This window comes from Fusarium redolens (genome assembly GCF_020744475.1).
Source record: "Fusarium redolens strain MPI-CAGE-AT-0023 chromosome Unknown BKA55scaffold_24, whole genome shotgun sequence".
In the NCBI taxonomy this organism is placed as follows: domain Eukaryota; kingdom Fungi; phylum Ascomycota; class Sordariomycetes; order Hypocreales; family Nectriaceae; genus Fusarium; species Fusarium redolens.
Genome location: NW_025763687.1, coordinates 77305 through 95909, shown reverse-complemented (window position 1 = coordinate 95909; position 18605 = coordinate 77305). Strand labels below are relative to the sequence as shown.

At 46.0% G+C, this 18605-nt stretch overlaps 9 protein-coding genes across 9 annotated transcripts; 1 reads left to right on the top strand and 8 right to left on the bottom strand.

Annotated features, from left to right (window-relative positions):
- Window positions 1–1032: 1032 nt before the first annotated feature.
- On the bottom strand, window positions 1033–1671 carry BKA55DRAFT_545555 (uncharacterized protein; the record flags this gene model as incomplete). The annotated part of the gene is made up of 2 exons (XM_046190828.1): window positions 1033–1529; window positions 1626–1671. 2 exons carry the CDS (start codon window positions 1669–1671, stop codon window positions 1033–1035), a joined length of 543 nt encoding a protein of 180 aa, XP_046042696.1.
- Window positions 1672–1816: 145 nt separating this feature from the next.
- Window positions 1817–2559, bottom strand: BKA55DRAFT_716163 (uncharacterized protein). The gene is made up of 2 exons (XM_046200897.1): window positions 2345–2559; window positions 1817–2282 (listed from the first exon to the last, which is right to left on the bottom strand). Exons 1-2 carry the CDS (start codon window positions 2433–2435, stop codon window positions 1909–1911), a joined length of 465 nt encoding a protein of 154 aa, XP_046042695.1. The 5' UTR covers window positions 2436–2559; the 3' UTR covers window positions 1817–1908.
- A 1306-nt stretch (window positions 2560–3865) lies between these two features.
- On the bottom strand, window positions 3866–5243 carry BKA55DRAFT_583719 (uncharacterized protein). The gene is made up of 4 exons (XM_046194245.1): window positions 4815–5243; window positions 4550–4762; window positions 4100–4496; window positions 3866–4026 (listed from the first exon to the last, which is right to left on the bottom strand). The coding sequence occupies exons 1-3, from the start codon at window positions 4892–4894 to the stop codon at window positions 4247–4249; spliced, it is 543 nt and encodes a 180-aa protein (XP_046042694.1). The 5' UTR covers window positions 4895–5243; the 3' UTR covers window positions 3866–4026; window positions 4100–4246.
- Window positions 5244–6220: 977 nt separating this feature from the next.
- BKA55DRAFT_583713 (uncharacterized protein) lies at window positions 6221–7129 on the bottom strand. The gene has a single exon (XM_046194244.1). It carries the CDS (start codon window positions 6729–6731, stop codon window positions 6288–6290), a length of 444 nt encoding a protein of 147 aa, XP_046042693.1. The 5' UTR covers window positions 6732–7129; the 3' UTR covers window positions 6221–6287.
- A 1248-nt stretch (window positions 7130–8377) lies between these two features.
- BKA55DRAFT_583710 (S-adenosyl-L-methionine-dependent methyltransferase) lies at window positions 8378–9649 on the bottom strand. The gene is made up of 5 exons (XM_046194243.1): window positions 9442–9649; window positions 9355–9392; window positions 9174–9308; window positions 8704–9126; window positions 8378–8655 (listed from the first exon to the last, which is right to left on the bottom strand). Exons 1-5 carry the CDS (start codon window positions 9520–9522, stop codon window positions 8628–8630), a joined length of 705 nt encoding a protein of 234 aa, XP_046042692.1. The 5' UTR covers window positions 9523–9649; the 3' UTR covers window positions 8378–8627.
- A 2311-nt stretch (window positions 9650–11960) lies between these two features.
- BKA55DRAFT_526680 (uncharacterized protein) lies at window positions 11961–12491 on the bottom strand (the record flags this gene model as incomplete). Its single annotated transcript, XM_046188869.1, has 1 exon — window positions 11961–12491. The coding sequence occupies one exon, from the start codon at window positions 12489–12491 to the stop codon at window positions 11961–11963; it is 531 nt and encodes a 176-aa protein (XP_046042691.1).
- A 671-nt stretch (window positions 12492–13162) lies between these two features.
- On the bottom strand, window positions 13163–13740 carry BKA55DRAFT_526783 (uncharacterized protein; the record flags this gene model as incomplete). The annotated part of the gene is made up of 2 exons (XM_046188873.1): window positions 13163–13323; window positions 13371–13740. Coding segments are annotated over 2 exons (531 nt in total), but the record flags the coding sequence as incomplete, so codon positions are not given.
- A 133-nt stretch (window positions 13741–13873) lies between these two features.
- Window positions 13874–15045, top strand: BKA55DRAFT_680658 (NYN domain-containing protein). The gene is made up of 2 exons (XM_046198223.1): window positions 13874–13991; window positions 14051–15045. Exon 2 carries the CDS (start codon window positions 14087–14089, stop codon window positions 14981–14983), a length of 897 nt encoding a protein of 298 aa, XP_046042689.1. The 5' UTR covers window positions 13874–13991; window positions 14051–14086; the 3' UTR covers window positions 14984–15045.
- An 838-nt stretch (window positions 15046–15883) lies between these two features.
- Window positions 15884–16906, bottom strand: BKA55DRAFT_583694 (uncharacterized protein). The gene has a single exon (XM_046194242.1). The coding sequence runs from the start codon at window positions 16830–16832 to the stop codon at window positions 15999–16001; it is 834 nt and encodes a 277-aa protein (XP_046042688.1). The 5' UTR covers window positions 16833–16906; the 3' UTR covers window positions 15884–15998.
- Window positions 16907–18605: the final 1699 nt, after the last annotated feature.

The window sequence follows — 18605 nt, the reverse complement described above, 5'->3', positions numbered from 1 at the left end:
TAGGCCCAGAGTTGCGTTGAAGGACGTGATCCGTCCATAAATCGTCACAACTGCCAATATAAACCAATTAGGTTATTATTTACTTCGCTGGCCCGCCTTAAGCAGCGGCATGACAACCGCCTCGTGCCCATATTCGGTAGCCGCCTATAGCAGCATCTAACCACGGTTATCCTTAGCCTTGATATTGGCACCCTTCTCGAGCAGCAGCTTGACGACGGCATCCCGCCCGTTCTCAGCGGCGCATAATAGCAGCATCTAACCTTCGTCGTTATTAGCCTCGATGTCGGCGCGCTTCTCAAGCAGCAGCTTAACGACCGCCTCGTGCCCATCCTTGGTGGCGCATGATAGCGGCGTCCGACCACGGCTGTCCTTGGCCTCGATGTCGGCGCCCTTCTCGAGCAGCAGCTTGACGACCGCCTCGTGCCTGTTCTTAGCGGCCGCCTATAGCGCCGTCTAACTATCGTCGTCCTTGGCCTCGATATCGGCATCCTTCTCGAGCAGTAGCTTGACGACCGCCTCGTGCCCCTCCCTGGCGGCCCACGACAGTGGCGTCTGACCATGCTCGCTGTCTTTCGCCTCGATCTTCGCATCCTTGTCTAGAAGTAGCTTGACAATCACATGAAGGCCATAATATGACGCTATTATGAGATCCGTAAAATACTTGGTAGTCATTAAACCTGTGGTTTTCTAATAAATTCCAAACCATGCCGAGTAGCTATTCGAATTAGGGTTATAAATTCTCAGGGCGAAAGGTATAATGGCGGCGCCATCGATAATACAAGCCTCGCGGAAGTGAGTGCCCCAAGTTTGGGCCAAGTATTTTAAAAAGGTATATCTGTTAAAATAGTGGTCCCCTTCCCTATTTGCATCTATCGATAAATTGTCGTTGGAGTTGAAGAAGTCTAGATAGAGTATGTAGACCTCTGCAAGAACAGCGTGTGCCTCTTGGATAGTGATGGAGTAATGCCAGTGCAGCGCTAACGAAACAGCTATAGGCAATGCCAAATCTGCAAGAAGAAACTCGCAAGCTGTTTAATGAATGAAATAAATATTGCCTTGATGGATTAAGACGAAGAGTCCGCACCAAGATCTGAGATACAACTTGAAGTCCTCCTCGTCCTCCAAGTCGAGGTCGTGAAAAGACTGTGATATGTCGTTTATATTTACTGCATTGTTCATTTCTGAGAGTATTAGTAGCCGACCCGCTGCTAAGATAATACTTAAGGCCTTTCGAACTATTAGGTCTTCTTTAGACTTGCTAAGGATCCGATTATATGCCTCATTAATACTCCTCGGGAGTGTTGCAATAGCAGACTCAACACCTTTTGGGGTCCTTTTAAAGTCTTCTTTCCCCAAGTAATCAAACGCTAGGTATACCCAGAGATAAGTGCGGTAGGTAGTCTCCTGTAGCCTTTTCTCCAAGTGACTCTTGATTTCGGGAGAGAGGTGCTTCTCCATAGACAGCTGGTTGACCCGGCGCGTAATGACGTGATTTACCTCCTGGCTAATCGTTTCTAACTCTTCCTCTCCTGGTATACAGATATATAGAAAAGTATCCAATAGGTCGCGAAACTTGGACACGATCTGGTCATACGGCCGGCACGTTAGAAGATACTTCAACTTACCATAACCCGACTGGTCGCTACGGAATTGGCTCTTAATATTCTGCATCAGGTCCGCAAACTCCGATTTGGCACATTCATCTAAGGCATTAAGTGCCACGATTACAGGCCCTGCCTGGGGATCTTTTATAGTGTTTTGTAAAACCTTCTAGAGCGATTCTGTAGAGTTAACTAAGCCTTCTCTATCCTTACTTAATTGTTGCATGGCATGTTTAATCAGGGACGGTTTCAGTGAGAAGAGCTGGTAGAGCAGTACATAAAGGGCTTGCCGGATAGTATTCTGGTCTTAATCTTTAAAGAAGAAGTAGCAGATTGTTGTCGATTGTGGGAGGCCATGATCGATTAGGTACTTGGCTAACACCGACTTTCCACAACCAGGATCCGCCGTGACTAGCAGGGGGCCAGAGTCCTGTTTCAACCACCTCTGGAAGTGCTTATGCTTAAGGAACCATAGGCATATACCCTTAACCCTTTCTTCCACTTGTTCTTTATACCCCTCATATGTGGAGTCCTTGCTGCTGGTTGTTAGATAGAATAACTGGTGACACTCCTGTTCTTTTTCAGACAGCTTTGCCTTGGCTAGATCTTTCTGGGCTTGGAGCTGCTCCTTTGCAATATTATAATATTCCCTTGCAACATCCCGATGCTCCTCTGCAATTTCTTAGAGGCCTATGTATAGAATCAATAGGTATTCATAGTATAATTTTAAACCTTTGAATTACCGGATAGAATATCGCCAATCCTTCTCTCAGCCTTAACCTTATTAGGCGGGATCTGACGCAGAAGATCTTTCGCATACGCCGCCGCCACCATGGCGGCATAACCCTCCTACTCCTTGTTCTGATGGGAATCAGAATAGTCGCATATACCGCGTATAACCAGGCATGGGAAGTGGTTCATCAGGCCTGCCGCCTCCATCTCGAAGCAGAGGACGCCCTACTCTTCTATTCTAGATCGTCGCCTGCCCCTGTTCGTCGGTTGCCCCCCTGTAAGTCGCCTCATACCCCAACGCCCGTTTGATCTCCGGCGGAAGATCTAAACTCCAGTCTCCTCCATTCTCCTGCTTGCTTACCGCTTTAGAAACAGTGCTAGGGTTATATCATTTACGCGATTGCGTCTGGAATGCGACTGATTGCATACTTATGCTTTTGCTCCTGCTTTTACTCCTAATTTTACTCCTGCTTATAGATTATAACCACTCATCTTTCTTTAACCTTAGTCTCCTTATAAGATTTAATCATTTAATATAATTGTTATAGATCTGAACGATCTCTTCTATTACGATAGCCACTGGCACATTCTTATATATAAAAGATGCAGCACTATGCCGCAGACTAGCATCTACCGGCATATCAGCATGTTTTATAACCCTCTGCGTGCCCATAAACCTGCCGATATTAAGTCCTTCGAACGATTAATGGACTGTCTGCCTTACATACGGGATCCGGATGAGATTAGTAGATCAGTCCGACCCTGACAATTATTGTTTGCGTCGACAGCCTACTCTTCTATTCCTAATTGTCGTGTACCTCTAATTGTCGCCTACCCCTGTCCACTTCTCAAGTACCTGTCTATATCCGGTATATTCCCTTTCAATCCATACTATGGCGACTGATTTGTCCCATTTCAATCGACGATCTGCACGCGCGTCACACGCGTGTGAGCGCGTATTCCAGAGCTAGACAGCTTCTTCCTTTTAGTTCTCAACTTATAGTTGAGTGAACTAAAGTATTCAATATTAAACATAACAGCAGAAAAGAAACTCTCCTACAGAGTGTACGCCCGTGCCAAGATCCATCTCCTGGTTTTACGTACAACAGCAACTAATTCAATGTATTCGACTCTAGATATATATAAGGGGGGTTGTAATAGATCTTTTGATAGGAAAGAAGCCTAACTGGCAAATTCCATATATTACCTGCTTTATAAACTACGATCACAGTCGCTGTAGTGCTTTTCATATCATAGACCATCATACATAATTATCAAATAAGCAGCCAGGATGATTAGGTCGAGGATTAGGTGCGACAATTTACATCAGTCTTGGTCAACAGGCAAGGCTACAGCGGTAAGTGAAATAGGGCTTATCCCTCAACGCTCTACTACTTTAAAGAGTTGCTTTCCATACCCATGAGAATAGAACGGAATTCATGTTTTGTATAAGCTACCAAAAGCCTAGTCAAGGATCAAGTTCCGAGTTTTACGCAATCATATTACAAAAGCGCTATTCAATACATGATTATCGTCATTGGTCAAGCTCACCGCAGCAATTCACGGCTTGGTCCGGCTTTTAAACCCTTTCCCTCCAGCCCTTAACTCATTCTATATTAGATTGTAACCTAGTTGCCTTCATTATTTATCTTCTACTCTCGCACCCTAAAGACTAAATCCCTGAAGCTATAGGGTATGTAGCTAGTTATACCAGCTTTAATAATAAGGCATCAGTCTGTATAATTGCCTGAATAATCTCTTCTCAGTATTATTTCGTATCGGGAGTTGGAATATCAAAGAATTTATAAAGCAGAATTTTTAGGTTAATAGATACAATTTGGGACGATGATGTGTTCTTGAACTCATGTAATGTACAATGACAAGCAGATTCTCATTCTGACATAGCTCGAGATCTATTCGTGCTCCTCTTTAATGATTAAGGCTTCTAATGATTTGCATAAAGACATCTGCCCTCGGAAAACTACTTGACAGTTATCCGACCTTCTCTCAAAAGTTGGTCCCATACTTTGAATCTTCTGCGATCCGTCCATATAACTGTTATTCCAATGATCAATAAACTCTTGTGCTGCTTTATATTTTCGGAACGATTTGTGGCAAGCAAAAGAAACTTGTTCTACGGCCTCTTTGGCTCCTCCTGGTCCACTAATCCTGTTAGCAATTACCGAAGACACGCACCTAACGAAGGAAACACCTACTCCCAGAATGGATAAATACCAGGCTTGGGACCATTAGCGACGGCATAATAGTTACGTGGGTCAGGCAAGGGCGCCGTCTTGTCTGTTCCATCGTCGATCAATTGTTCGATATAGTCCACTCCCATTAGTTCCATATATATTCGTGCTTCATGAATTGTGTAGAAGCCCCTATACTTAGAAGGACAACCAGTCACTCGCGGGTGTGCATCTGCCCTGAGAGTCGTTAATCAACTTGTCTTTGAAGTTATCCTTAAGTAAATGGTACCAAGATGAGAAGATAGTAGGTTTGTCAATATGCCCTTCAATGACTGCATAATACTTTTTACTCTTCTTCGGGTTCCCCATGTTTCCAGATTGAAGTGAAATGGAGACGACAAAATGGAACCGTTAGGTTAGTTGTCGAGAAGATAGCCACAACAAGGTGTGAAGTAATGTTTTGCTACAGCTAATAGATACGAAGACAAAATGGAGCATGACGGTGACCACGGGTGGTTTGAGGTAAATCTTATAGCCCGTAAGGTATTACTCCTGGCTTAAAACTGATAACCTTTGATAAGAGGGGAGTTCACACCAGGCTTAGGCATCGAGGCAGATAGGCACAATGAGCCGACAGCCGTAAATCAGGCTGCTTTGGTGAACAAGGGAAGGAGGGCGAGAGGAAACATGGGAACCAATGGACTACAAGCGAATGGGCTCAAAGCATCGAATCAATTGGAGATTTTGAACCAATCAACAGTTTGTTGAGGATTGGGTGTACTGTACTGTAGTGATGGCGTCGCCAACTCTGTTTGATTCGCCATCTATGTCTGACAATCAATATCACCCCACCTGTGCTTACCACCTCCGAAATGCAGGTGCCTTTGTTGCTTGCTGGCTTATGGTTCGCACACAGATAAATGAGGCTCTGCGCTGCAATGGGTTATTGAACGGCTGCCCATGTTTCTTCCACATGATTTGACGAATAATTTGCTCCTTGAACATTGCAAGAACCAGCTCTGTCTATAATGCAGTTTGAGTTACAAATACCTCGTCGCCAAATGTCCAATAAATAGAAAATTCTAAGAACTTTACTATACTCTTACAGCCTCGTCTCGGGAGAACCGGTCATAAGTCGCTCTGGGCTGCGGTTAGTACTGTGTCTGGTCCGGGGCTCCTTTTCTTTCGGCAGAATTCGCCGCGTCGTGTGTCAGATAAATGTGAACTAGAGTCACATGGCTTCTCTTTTTAGACTTGGGCGCAAAAGAATTGTCAGATGGCAGGCACATGAGAAAGTGGCTGGCTTCAAACTGTTGCAGTCTGCCTAGCCTGCATTATGCAGTCAGGGAAAGCATTACTAGTTGAGTTGCATGCGTAGGCGGGGCAAATCAAGACACCGTGTACTGCTATGCAGGATCATCATGATCACGCAGCGTTGGATGCGCTGGGCCATCGGGCGTTCAGTGGCACTTGTGACGGGCTGACAAGGCGAGCAACTCAAAAGCGGCTCGGCGAGTCACTAAGTGGTGCGAGAGGACAATTGCGGCATGGCAGTGAGGGGAAGCGAATGGGCAGTCATTGGCTGTCGTATGTTTCCTCAATTGTGCGGTGACACGCTTTACCCCGCAAACCATGTTAGCATGAAGTTGTTGTTATGCAGACCGGCCCGCTCCGCGAAGACAATTAAGACTTGACAAAGGAACCTGTCTTATGGATTCGCTCTGAAATAAAAAAGCCTTCTGCTGCATTGCAGGTATTGGCTTTAATGGAGCTTCCTGTCTCGCCTCATTATGAATACCGACGAGTTGCTTCGCGTATGGTGGCGGGGGTGCGCCATTTTCTTAACCCACGTAGCCGAAGTCTCCTCGGCCCATTGCTGCCTGATAGTCAAGCCTGCGGCCACACTAAAAGCAATCATACACTTTGCCAGCCGAATTGCACATTGCCACCGTCGAGCTGAGGTGGCTAGCTGTAAGGTTGCAGCACTTGTTCCCGACTGTCGAATGTTTGAAGGAGGCCCGAGCGTTGGCCTGACCAAATGCCCTTTTTCCGTCCTTGCAGCCTTATGGATCTGGGCGGGCAAAGGAAACGGTAGAGCATTTCCTCTTTCGATGCGTGAAATGGACGACACAACGCAAAGAGAAGTTTCAGAGTATAAATGAGAAACGCGGCAACCTCTCCTTTCATCTGGGAGGTAAGGCAGCATCAGACGGTCAGGAATGGAAGCCAGACATGGACGCGGTGCGGGCCACGATCAGGTTCGCGATCGCTACAGGTCGCTTGGAAGGGAGATGACGGGAACACTACTAACCTAGTAACATTTTATCAACACTAACCGATAACCTATGACGCCCTCAAATAATCAACAGCAGGCATTGCTTCAGCCGCCGAAGATAGGAAACTGAACACTTGGAGGGATTGGGCTTCAAGTTGACCTGCTACTACTAACAATCACGAGGACTAAGAAGAAAAGCAATGACTAGACTGGAAGGAACAAGGTGAGAATTGTATGGGCTTGGCGAGAGCAAGGCAATAAGTAGCGAAGTGTATGTACCTTTAGCTTCAGAGCCCATTGGGCGTTGGCCTACCGGGCGTAATAGACTTGTATTGTATTGTACTACTAACGAGGAACAGCACGGGTAGAGCTTCCATACCACGGAGAGGGGAACCTTCACTGCATTTTTAAACGCACCAAAGGGAACAAGAAGACCGTGGTTGGCTCGATCGGAAAGTGTGTGTGGAAGGTGCAAGCAGAGATACTTTAAGATTACAACCGAAATGGTAAAACCTCTAAGGGGTAGAATTTAACATAACACATGAATATACCAATCTGGATCAATGGACCGAATACACGTAATGTCTGACAGAATCTTGGTTGTGGTGTTGAAAACCTATAGATATCATTTGATTGGATACCATACTTCGCGATTGTGTTCTGTACGAGCCTGAACCAATTGCGAATAACAGCCGGATCTTCACATTTGGCCCTCTGGTAGTCAAATCTCCGCTGAAAACGCGTCTTGAGCACTGGTTGCCGCTTGATAAAATTGATAGCCCTGCGCTTGCCAACTGGTGATGCATCGCGGTCAGCAAGCAGTCGATTGGCCATTTCTTCAACACCACGGTGCCGGGGAGGAAATCCTCGCGAATCTAGATCGAGGATATACTGAACTATAATCTGTTCCTCTAGATTAGATAGTTTCCGCTGTTTTGGAACCCAATCGCAACATGCAGACAAGCATGCCGATCAGTTCCACTTTTCACCTTAATGACAACTTTTTAAATAATTCTGAAAAATCCAAATTAAGCTTAAGATAGCCAAAACTTTATTGATAGATATATAAGTCTTAAAATAAGCTTTATTAATTTTCTTTAGATTTTTTAAAAAATTCTATATAGCTATAAACCTGAAAGTATATTTACACTGTAAAATACACTCGATAGGGCCTAGTGGAGAAGATTCGAAAGATCCTGATACATTCTACGCAATCACGACGAACTACGTGATCTACGGTACCCAACTGATACGATTGAACCCATTCCGCATCTTGCGCCACAAGAACCAGACGGGATGAAATGTCGTGCGTGCGGCCATATTGTTCGTCGTATCCAAAAGACACAAAAACATTGTGCTGACGAGCATCAATGGATGAACACAGGAGGCAGAGGCAACCAAAGCTCAAGAGGAGGGGAGGTCAGGATGAATAACAAGGCATGAAGAGATAGAGGCATAACTTCTAAATTGGTAAATTATAGATCAGAGGATGTACGGCTGACATGAACGAATTGATTCAGAATGTACAATACACTCTCCTACTTCTGGCAACACTCGATGACAGACGTCTAGTAACCTCTGCGTTCTGGAGTAAGCACTACATGACCTTGCAGAGTCAGGTGTAGAGAATCTCGGTGATGACCTTTCCATGATGTCCTAACAGCACGAATGCTTTCGTTGTCTCTCGTAGGGTATGGGGTGTACGTGATTCGCTAACTTAGAACATGACACCGCATTTTAGCTCAAACCTGCTGGAATAGGTTTGTAGCTTGAGACATAAGGAGTAATGGCGGTATTCGGTCGCTCCCGTCGAGACTCAACTGGAAATTATGGTTTCTGGCCATATACAACATGGCTGAGTGCGTTAGATGAAGTCTAGGATGGCTTTGAGGTGTAGACTTACAAATCAAACAGAGCATGGTACTTGCGAGCATACAATTCCTGACGTATCTGGGCCAACATCACCAGGACTTCGTCCATGGGCATGCCCAGAACTCCACAGAATATCTTCAGAGAGAAAGCCTCTAGGCCTTCCAAGAGTTGAGCGATATTACACATGCCTATATCTTTCAACTGTGGATCTTTGGGCCATGATCCTAGAGGCAATCGGAACTTTCGGTGGACAACATTCGTGAAGCCAGCATGCCTGATCCACCCTTCAAGTCTTGGCCCTGGGCAGGGCTCGCGGTTCAGCTTCGTTCTTGCCGTATCGATGAATAGTTTCATCCATTTCAGGAGGTGATGATCGTCCGTGATTGAGCCGTCTTCTGAATAGTAGAGAAGGTCAAAGTCCTGAAATTCGGCCCAGCCGCCAGGATGAAGGTGCCTGTTGACGATCAGTAGGTGCTATCACTTCATTTCGCGCTAAATTACTCAAAAACGTTCTCCACTAGCTTTGGCCAGTCCAGGATGGAAGTCGACATGTAGCGTGAAAAAATGTAGTCAAACTTATCGTGGACCCATGGTTGCTCAACGTCATCGACCTCGAACTTGACGTTTGGGGGAACCCTTCTTCTATCAACATTGCTACACGTCAAGCTCGGGATCAACATACCATGTGGGTTGGATAGCACTCAAATCGTTTCCGATAATCTAGAATGTCAGCAATTCTTGCTCCGTATATAGGGAAAGCGTTACATACTTCAGCACTAGGATACTCTTCACCGACGCAAATGGCCCCTATTTCTGTAAGCATGAATCGACACAAAGGAAGACTGAACATAATACCCACATATACCTGTCCCTGTACCGATATCTAAAACCCTTGCTGACCTATTCAAGTCAACTGGAGCTAGAAACAGGCGATTGCCAATGCCTTTAGTTATGAGCAAATGTGTCAGATCGAGTCGTTCTCGTTCTGCTTCGTCGTTGGGAAAGTTATAGGCTGTAAAGTATCAGAAGTTGCACAAAGTCGTACGAACTCAGTGAAGGTCTTACAGTCCGCATTGTAGGCATGGTATTGTCGACCGAATTCAGTGGGATAATTCAGGACGCTCGAGGTCAAAGACGCAGTGTAGGTTGATCTGCTTCGATAAGTAACAGACTCGAAAAGGACCTGGTGATTTACATTTCACTACTTAAGGTTGAGTCACTGTCGTTAACCTTGGAACGGTGATTAGATTGCAATAGCGTAAGAAGAGGGGTAGGGAAGGCACACAGGACGCGTGTCCACTTCAACTGGGGCCGTATTAGTGGCGGCTTCTGCTGCTTCGTGCACCGGTGACTGCGGAGGATTAGAAGGACTTATGCCAGTCATTGTGGCGGATACGATGGGGAAAGGATTGCTGGGCAGCTGCTAAGGAAGTAGACGAAGGGTCAAGTGAAACGGCTTACGGGAAACGTCTTGTACTGGGGCCACCGGGTAAACTAGTGATAGCCGAAGTTTATGGCGTGGGGAAGGTCCAAGTTTCATAGGCTAGTGAGGCCATACGCCCCACTCAGTAATCTCTCCACTCAGTGTTAACAGGCTACAGTACGTCAGCTGACTTAATCGAGCTACTTAGCACGTGACCCAGTTGAAGCGCTGTTGGCACAACACTGTTACCGAGCCCTGACCTAGACTGTATCACTAGATGAGGAAATATCTTGGAATACTCTTACTCATCTTCTCTATAACTTTTGAAAGACCTGGTAACTGCTTGGCGGAGATTCTGGCCGTTGGTGGATGTCCTGTGTTGCGAACCCCGCTTCAGACGTCATCATCGTCATGGGACGTGACCCGCAACGCTATCCTCAAATCAAATCTGGGGTCATCTCAGTGCCCACAAGCCTCGCCTTACTGACAGCGGGGTCGATCCAATTAAAATGCCTATATAAGAGGTACTTTATTGCCTGCCTAATTTCTATTATGATAGAAGTACCAGCAATTCCCGTTGTTGCAAAGAGGAACCTTACACACGCTACGCCAAGTATTTCAGGGGTCGGATTCGTCCCCTGCTCGATACCTCTTCCTATCTACATCCTTATTGTTCGTCCCAATTTCACTGAAAGAGGAAATTCTACATCTCTCATTGGCTTATACCCCTGGTAGTTCCTCTTTCACTGAAAGAGGGACAATATTTTTAATCCCCTGCCCGTTTTTTCGATTAAAAGTGCCTGATAATACCTTCTTATTGGCTGGTTCGTTCCTTCGTTGCAACCTTTGCAGATAGCTTTACTTTGGTGGCGCAAAGCGATATTACCTCCTGAGCGCCTACGTGTAAATTAATATCTTGACCGCGCGTGTTTCGTGACCGCGTCGTAGTAATTTAGGAGGGCTCTACCGACGCCAGTATGTGGAACAAAGATTTCCCCCTCCTCAATTGACTCTTGACCTTATCAGTTGTCCACTTTTACGATGAAGTATCGACTACCCTAGTACTACAGTCCACAATCAACTCAAGTAGAATTGATTTTATTGACCCACTTTAACCTTAGTAGGGTTGATTATTGCCAGGGTGTAGAGTTGATTTGACATCGTTCTATATACAGGAATAGTAGTGCTGATCAAAATAGGGGTTTATCCAGAGCGCGACGCGTCCTTTCCCGTAAAACCCATTTCTAATAGAATGCATTGATTTGTTACATTAAGCATATAATCCCCCATAGGATACAAATTGGATTCGAATGATCCTGACAAGTCAAACGATGATGCCTAACTGCTCCGTACCTCTAATAGGTAAGGCTCCGATTAGCTCAGTGGTTTAAGAAATTGCTTGGATTCTGACAGCATTTTCCGCAGAACAATTACTCTCTCCTAAGACCTTCGTGAGGTGAAATAACCACTGTCTCAAGGAGGGCAGGCAGCGGCTAATCAAGCACGACACCACAGTGTTCTTGAGCCCCAAATTGGCATAAACGTGGAATGGTTATAATATATATCTTTCGGGTGGTCTATATCTGTCAGTCCTGGTCTTCTCAAAACATCGACCTCCCGTGTCTAGGTTCTCCTGTGTCATGCAGCTTCAGTTAGTGCATTACGACGGTATCTTGTCAAGGCTTCATGGCACCCGGCATATACATTTACTATCCAGTGAAGAAAGCCGAGACTCGCACCAATTATACACCTGACGCCAGAAAAGCCCAACTCTCTCTCTCTTTGTCACCCTCTCCCTCACTGCTCGACTTTCGCAGGGCCCAAAACGCTCTTGACATCCATGATATCCATGTGATTCGACAAGATCAGCTCTCTACCCCATGGTATGATTGACGACCTTGGATCTTCTTACTTCTATATAACGTCCCTGGAGGTATTTCGTCTGGCCGATACATCCAGTGCACGCGTGCATAGACGTGGTCTGCATTCAAAGCTCGGACTTCGAGAATGCGTGTTACCCATTCCTCATTATCTTGTGTTGCTTGGTTACTGTTTATGTTCTGACGTTTTATAGTTTGTTCATTGGCGACGAAGACAAAGTCGCCCAGTTTATGTTTGAGGCCGCGTAGAATGAAGCTCTTGTAGCTTGTCATTTCCTGCCATGCGGTTCTAGGCCCTACCACATAGAGGAGGTCTAGGGAGTCCGTAATAGACCACGTGAGAGGGAACGTTTGTAGCTTGATTCGTCCGTGAGAATTGATAAGGCCGTGTTGGCTTGTACTTTCACGGCCATGCTTCGCTCTGGGCTTTGGGGTTGTCCTTGGATATGAGATGTAGAAAGGATGTTCTTTATATTGCTCTTGTTCTTCGGCACGCACACACTTGTGGCCTGTCATTTGAGCGGCTTTACGCGATCAGTCGAGTCAATCAAGTGGTCGTCACGATCGCAACCTGAACTAATGAGTGATGATAACGTGAGATGTGCTCCTGGAGTTTGGAAAATAATGTAGATAGTAAGCAAGAACATGTAATCATGGAAGAATAATAAACAGAACACAACCGAGACTCTGATAGGTTAGAAGTTCTTTCAACTGATTGCAGATACGTTCATTGAGAAGAAGGACAGAAAATGAAAACAAAACTCAATCGACAATTTCCACATCGTCAGCCGCTTAGTAATAAAGTTTTATAGCGGGGCGCGGTCTCTGCTATATTACGTCTCTTACCCCAGACAGATTTCTTTACTATAATTACTCCGGCTTTTAGACAAGAAACAACAGTTATCTCTATCGGTAAGCGCCAATACTACTCTACTTATGTATAGTCATACCTACAAGTGAAATCTGAATTCTTCTATTACCTAAATCTAACAAAACGTCATGTAAATGTCATAAAACATTGGGGTGCAACCTCCAAGCCCAAAATGATCATGTCGTTACGTGTTCTAAACATGTCACTATCATTGACACATAGTTTCCTCAAGACTTTTCAAGACACAGTTCAACGGAATATTTTCCCGCGTCTTTGTTTCCTACTATCATAGCGGTATCCTTTGACAGAACAACTTTCATGCTGCATCTGTACGAATTCGCTTCTGTCGAGCTCCCTCACCAGCTGGACCTGCATGCAACGTCTGGAGAACCATCCAACATCCTGGTCTTGACTTTTTCTGCTCTTCCGTCCGAGCATAAGGATGCCGAATCATCTGTAAAACAGCTGTACCAAGCTCTGTAATCGTATCAGCTTAAATTCCATAAAATCATCATTCACCTTACCTTTATCCTCACACTGCCCAATACTCTTCATCGCATCGTCATAATGCCTATGGAACAACCATCTATTCCCTTCAAATGCTTCACCCTCCCTCCAAGGATTCACACGATACTGCCACGGATGTCTTCCAAGAAGCATCCAGATTGCCGCTACACCAACAGCCCAAACATCTGTCGTTGTGGTAAACTCTCCCAGTTCTCGCTCGGGAGATATATAACCCACCGTTCCCTTCGTTCCAGGCGTCACTGTTACGATGCCTCGGGGTGCATAGATTGCGTCTTCTGTGTCGAGGAGGACTATGGATGTTTGGTCTAGGACCCATTTATGAATGCCGATATTCATGGGTTTTATGTCGCCGTGGATCCAATTGTTGTCATGTAGGAAGGTGAGAGCTTCCAAAAGTGCTACTTTGCGCAGTCGTGGTGGTAATTCAACGAATTACAACAAATCTGGCCCGTGCACGTTGCTGGGTTATCCGTGTACGCGTTATGTTTTTTTTAAGCTCATTAAACTATTATATAATAGGCGCTTAGTGTAATTTATAATTGCTCAAGTATAGACAAAAGTCTTAGATTATCCTTTTCAAGCACCTATTAGTGTCCTTCACGGCCTAGTACTATTAGGTAAGTATCAACTCCAGCCGCTGCTTGGAAGTGAGGTTAACGGTGCCGGGACATATCAGTCAACTTACTACTTGCAAATAGTATCAACCGCAAGCATGGCTGCTGTCGCACAAAGCGTCAAGCTCGCTGTCCTGATCGACGCGGACAATACCAGCCCTAACGCAGTGTGCTTTATATTGGCAGAGATTGCCAAATTTGGCGCTGCTTTTGTCAAGCGCGCCTATGGTGATTGGACTAGTCCCGGCTTAAACAGATGGAAAACACCTCTCCTCGAGAATTCGATACAGCCGATGCAGCAGTTTGCATATACTACTGGAAAGAATTCAACAGATTCAGCCATGATAATCGATGCCATGGATCTTCTGTACTCCAAAAATTTTGATGGCTTCTGTATTGTCTCGAGTGACAGCGACTTCACTCGACTCGCTTCACGGATTCGCGAATCTGGTCTCGTCGTTTATGGCTGTGGAGAGCGCAAGACTCCTAAAGCATTCGTTACAGCTTGCGACAGGTTCATTTACGTCGAAAATCTTATGCCAACAACAAAAGCTGCGCGACCAGTTGGCTCAGATGGGCCGTCTAGCGCAGCAGGGCTATCCGCGTCGTCAAGCTCCCTTCCGGTCCACACATTGCTGGCTAAGCGGAAAAGGGTCAAAAGTAGATTGGAAAAGGAGGCGTCCATCGACACCCAAGCTGTTGGTTCTTTGACGATTGAAACTCGGGAGGTTGATGAGGAGGTAATTGACTTACTGTGGGAAGCAGTTGAAGTAGCAGCAGATGAAGAGGGATGGGCCGTTCTTTCGAAGGTCGGGTCTCTTATCACGAAATGGCATCCAGATTTTGACTCTCGCACTTACGGATTCAGAAAGCTAAAGGAGCTAATGGCATCCACCTCCCTCTTCGAAATCATCCACCGCAGCCCTGGACTAGGAAAGCCAGAGCTAGCATATGCACGTTGCAGTGTTGAACAATGGGAAGCCCGTCTACTCTAGAATACTAGATGGTAACGGGGCCCGTTACGGGTTCTAAGCCAATCAAAACTATTATATTTAACATGGGGTCCTCAAACTCGTAACGGGCCCCGTTACAGTCCAGGTCATGTTTACAAAATCGCTGAACGGGGCCCGTTTCATAACACGGTGATCCGTGCCATCCTTGCTGAGTTCATTGCTCTTAGGCAAGAGCCAATCATAGGTAACTAAAATCATTAGTTGATTTGACTTCATGTCTGATCTCTCCTCGACTGTCGCGTCTTGTACTTGTATTCAATGGTTTAGTGATTGAATTTGTAGCGTTTCTCTTCTCCGAATATTTCACCTGGTCGCCAGTCCGTACTCTTCTATTCCTAATTGTCGTGTACCCTTAATTGTCGCGTACCCCCGCTTATTTCTCACGTCTTCGTTTGTCTCCTGTCTATTCCCATATGATCATACTACGGTGAATTATGTTTTCTCATTTCGATCGACAGTCTGCGGGCGTATTACACGCGTAAACGCGTACTTCAGCTTTTTTACACCGTCTACTCTCTTTGCTGTAATTTCAATACGAGGTTTTCTCCAACGATTCTTAAAAACTCGTGCCATCAAAAGGCTGCAAATAAGTAGGTTTCAAGGGTGCAGGACCATATCGCCAGGACGTCTCGACGACAAGACTAAGGGTGAACATCACCAGGAGGTTATTATAGACGTAACTGACCACCTGTCTCACAAACCGCCATAAGAAGACCACCAGCCTACAAGCAAGCATAGTTCCAACGTAAATACCAACACGTAGAGCAGAAGTGCCGTACTCCAGGTCGGGAGTAATATACAGGACATCGATACAGCAGGCAGTCACTCTTAAGAAAAAGCTCCTCCCGATATTCTTAAAGGCCATCGGCAGGATTATTGGGATTAGGAGGATATACAGCTAAATTCACTATATAATTGTAAGCTAACTACCGTGTTATTCAGCTTGCAAACACACAAGAGGGACTTGAAATCATCCAGCACGACTATCATGAACCATTCAGGCCTCGTTGATATGGACCTCGATCTTGTTTGTACCAGTGGCCCTTGTCTTGATATAGGTCAGATCCGGCGCCCGCTGTGGGTCCCCGAGATGGTTAGTCAAGAGCCAGGTGCCGTTGTCCTCTAGGTTGAAACCGGTGCCGGTGTCAATAAGGCGGGCTTTAAACCCGGACTGGGCTGAGACCGCGTGGGCCTCAACCATATTGGTGCCTGTGTTTCTGATCTTGATATAGTACAGGTCGGCAAACTGGCCGCTGCCGATTCGTGGAGCGAGACACCAGGTACCGTTGTCCTCGACGGCGAAATCGGTACCAACCTGCTTGGTGAAGCTCTGATATCGAGACTCCTTGCTGGCGACGTGGTACTCGATTTTGCCGGTGCCAGTGTTGCGTGTCTTGATGTACACAAGGTCTCCCTTCGCTGACATAGTCCAGACGCCGTTGTCCTCAATGTCGAAGACAGTGCCCGTCTGGAGCACGAACCGCTGGTAACGGGACGCAGCGTCAGCGACATGTACCTCGATCTTTCCGGTGCCCGTATTTCGCGTCTTGATGTAGACAAGGTCGGCCTTGCCGTCGCCCGTGTAGTCCTGCATCAGCCAGGTGCCGTTGTCCTCTATGTCGAAGACGGTGCCTGTCTGAATGATGAACTTCTGGAAGCCTGACTCCCTGCTGACAGCATGCACCTCGATCTTATTGGTGCCCGTGTTTCGCGTCTTGATGTAAACGAGGTCCTGCGTGCCGTTGCCGTCGACGTCGGCAAAGGTCCATACGCCATTGTTCTCGATGCTAAAGGCAGTGCCGGTGGCGACGATTCTCTTCTGGTAGGCCATGATTAGGATGTTGTTCAGAGATGAGAATATAAAGTTTGGTGTAAATGTAATGTCTGGTGTTTTGAGCTTGTTTGTGGTTAGATATTGGGCCCTTGGTAGCGATGTGGCCTTCTTTATATAACCTTTACTGATCATCTTGGTGTCGAACTGTCGGACTCTCCCATACAGTCTTCTCCTTGCAAAGGTCCACTTCTTCAGCTTCGCTCAGTCCGACACAAGAACACATCTAGACCTCGTTCTCAGCTCGCCACAAACAATATCACATTTCCGTCACTAGACTATTGAGATAGAAATTTGCCCAGTCAGGTCATTCATGTCGTCTTCAGCCAGACATTGTCAGATACGAAAGTTAGTTGTCAGAATGAGGCTTTCCAGCCTTCGTCGCAATTCGCTCTCCGGAACCAAGCTATTAATTCTCAGGCAGCCATGCGCGCTGTGTGTCTTAAAAGCCAACAGCTGACTCTTTTTCTCTACACAGCCGAGTTATCTTTCGGCCAAATTCCTTTATCGAACTGCTACCTGTTCATATCAGCCAGCCACAGCGAACCATGGGGCAGGGGGAAGCGATTCTGACACTGGATTTATCAAGCCACATCGCATAAGGGGCCATTTCAGCTCAGTGTGTCTGCCATCCTTGGCTGCTCTCTTTCCAGGATACCAGCTTAAGTAGATAGAATTTGCAGGCGGCATGCGGCTTGCATATTAGCTAGCCAAAACGAGGCCCAAGCATGCCTCACAGGAAACACAGGAGAAGGCTCTGTGGCATTTATTGTTGAAAATATAGTTTGTGCCTTTTGTTATATTAAGTAGTAATTTCTTATTTATTTTATTAGTAGAATTCTTAGTATTAAGAAGAGTATCTACTTAAGTAATATCATATTTCAAATACCTAAGAGGCAATATAGTACTATTTAATAATCTGTTTAGTTATAAAATACCTCCGTAAACCGTCGGCACTTATGGCAGAACCCTGGAAAATGTGGCTCGCTGAAAAGCCGAAAAAACAAGCTTGTCTTATGTCGATCTCATGGTGCTAGGCATTCTAGACCAGACCTAGTCTACTAACGTTAGTCGCTGCAAATAAGTAGGAAGCGGCTTGATTGGCTTAATTTTAAAATGGAAGAGAACATACTGCATGACGACCTTATGTACAAGGAGATGGGCCAAATTCAACTCGGCCCGGATGCGTGCTGTTCCTCTAGAAAAGACAGAAGCTAAATATGGCCTTGGTTTAGATCACCTCGCGCACATTCGTAGTATTGCTCCAGTGCCATTTAACCCGTTCCGAAAGCATAGATCTACCGTGTAGTGGGCGTTAGGGCTACTGAAGGGATGGATAACAGAGTTTATTTCTTCTCTGAGGAGAGAGAAAACAGCCTTGGTCTATGGCCGTTTTCGGTTTTGATGGAAACCCTGTCAACCCCCCCAAAACGGCTTGCTTGACCGGCTGCAGCCATAAAAGCCCCTCAGCACAGACTGACCAAACAGGGCTTGATGGCGGGCAGCCGACTACGCAGCGATGGAAGCACAGGGCCATCGGGCGTTCAGTGGCACTTGTGACAGATGACAAGTGCAGGCGAGCAACTCAAAAGCGGCTCGGCGAGCCACACTGTGGTGTGAGAGTACAATTGCGGCATGGCAGAGGGGAAGCGAATGGGCAATCATTGGCTGTCGTATGTTTCCTCAATTATGCGGTGGCACGCTTTACCCCGCAAACTATGTTAGCATCAAGTTGTTAGGCAGATCGGCCGGCTCCGCGAAGATAGCTAAGAC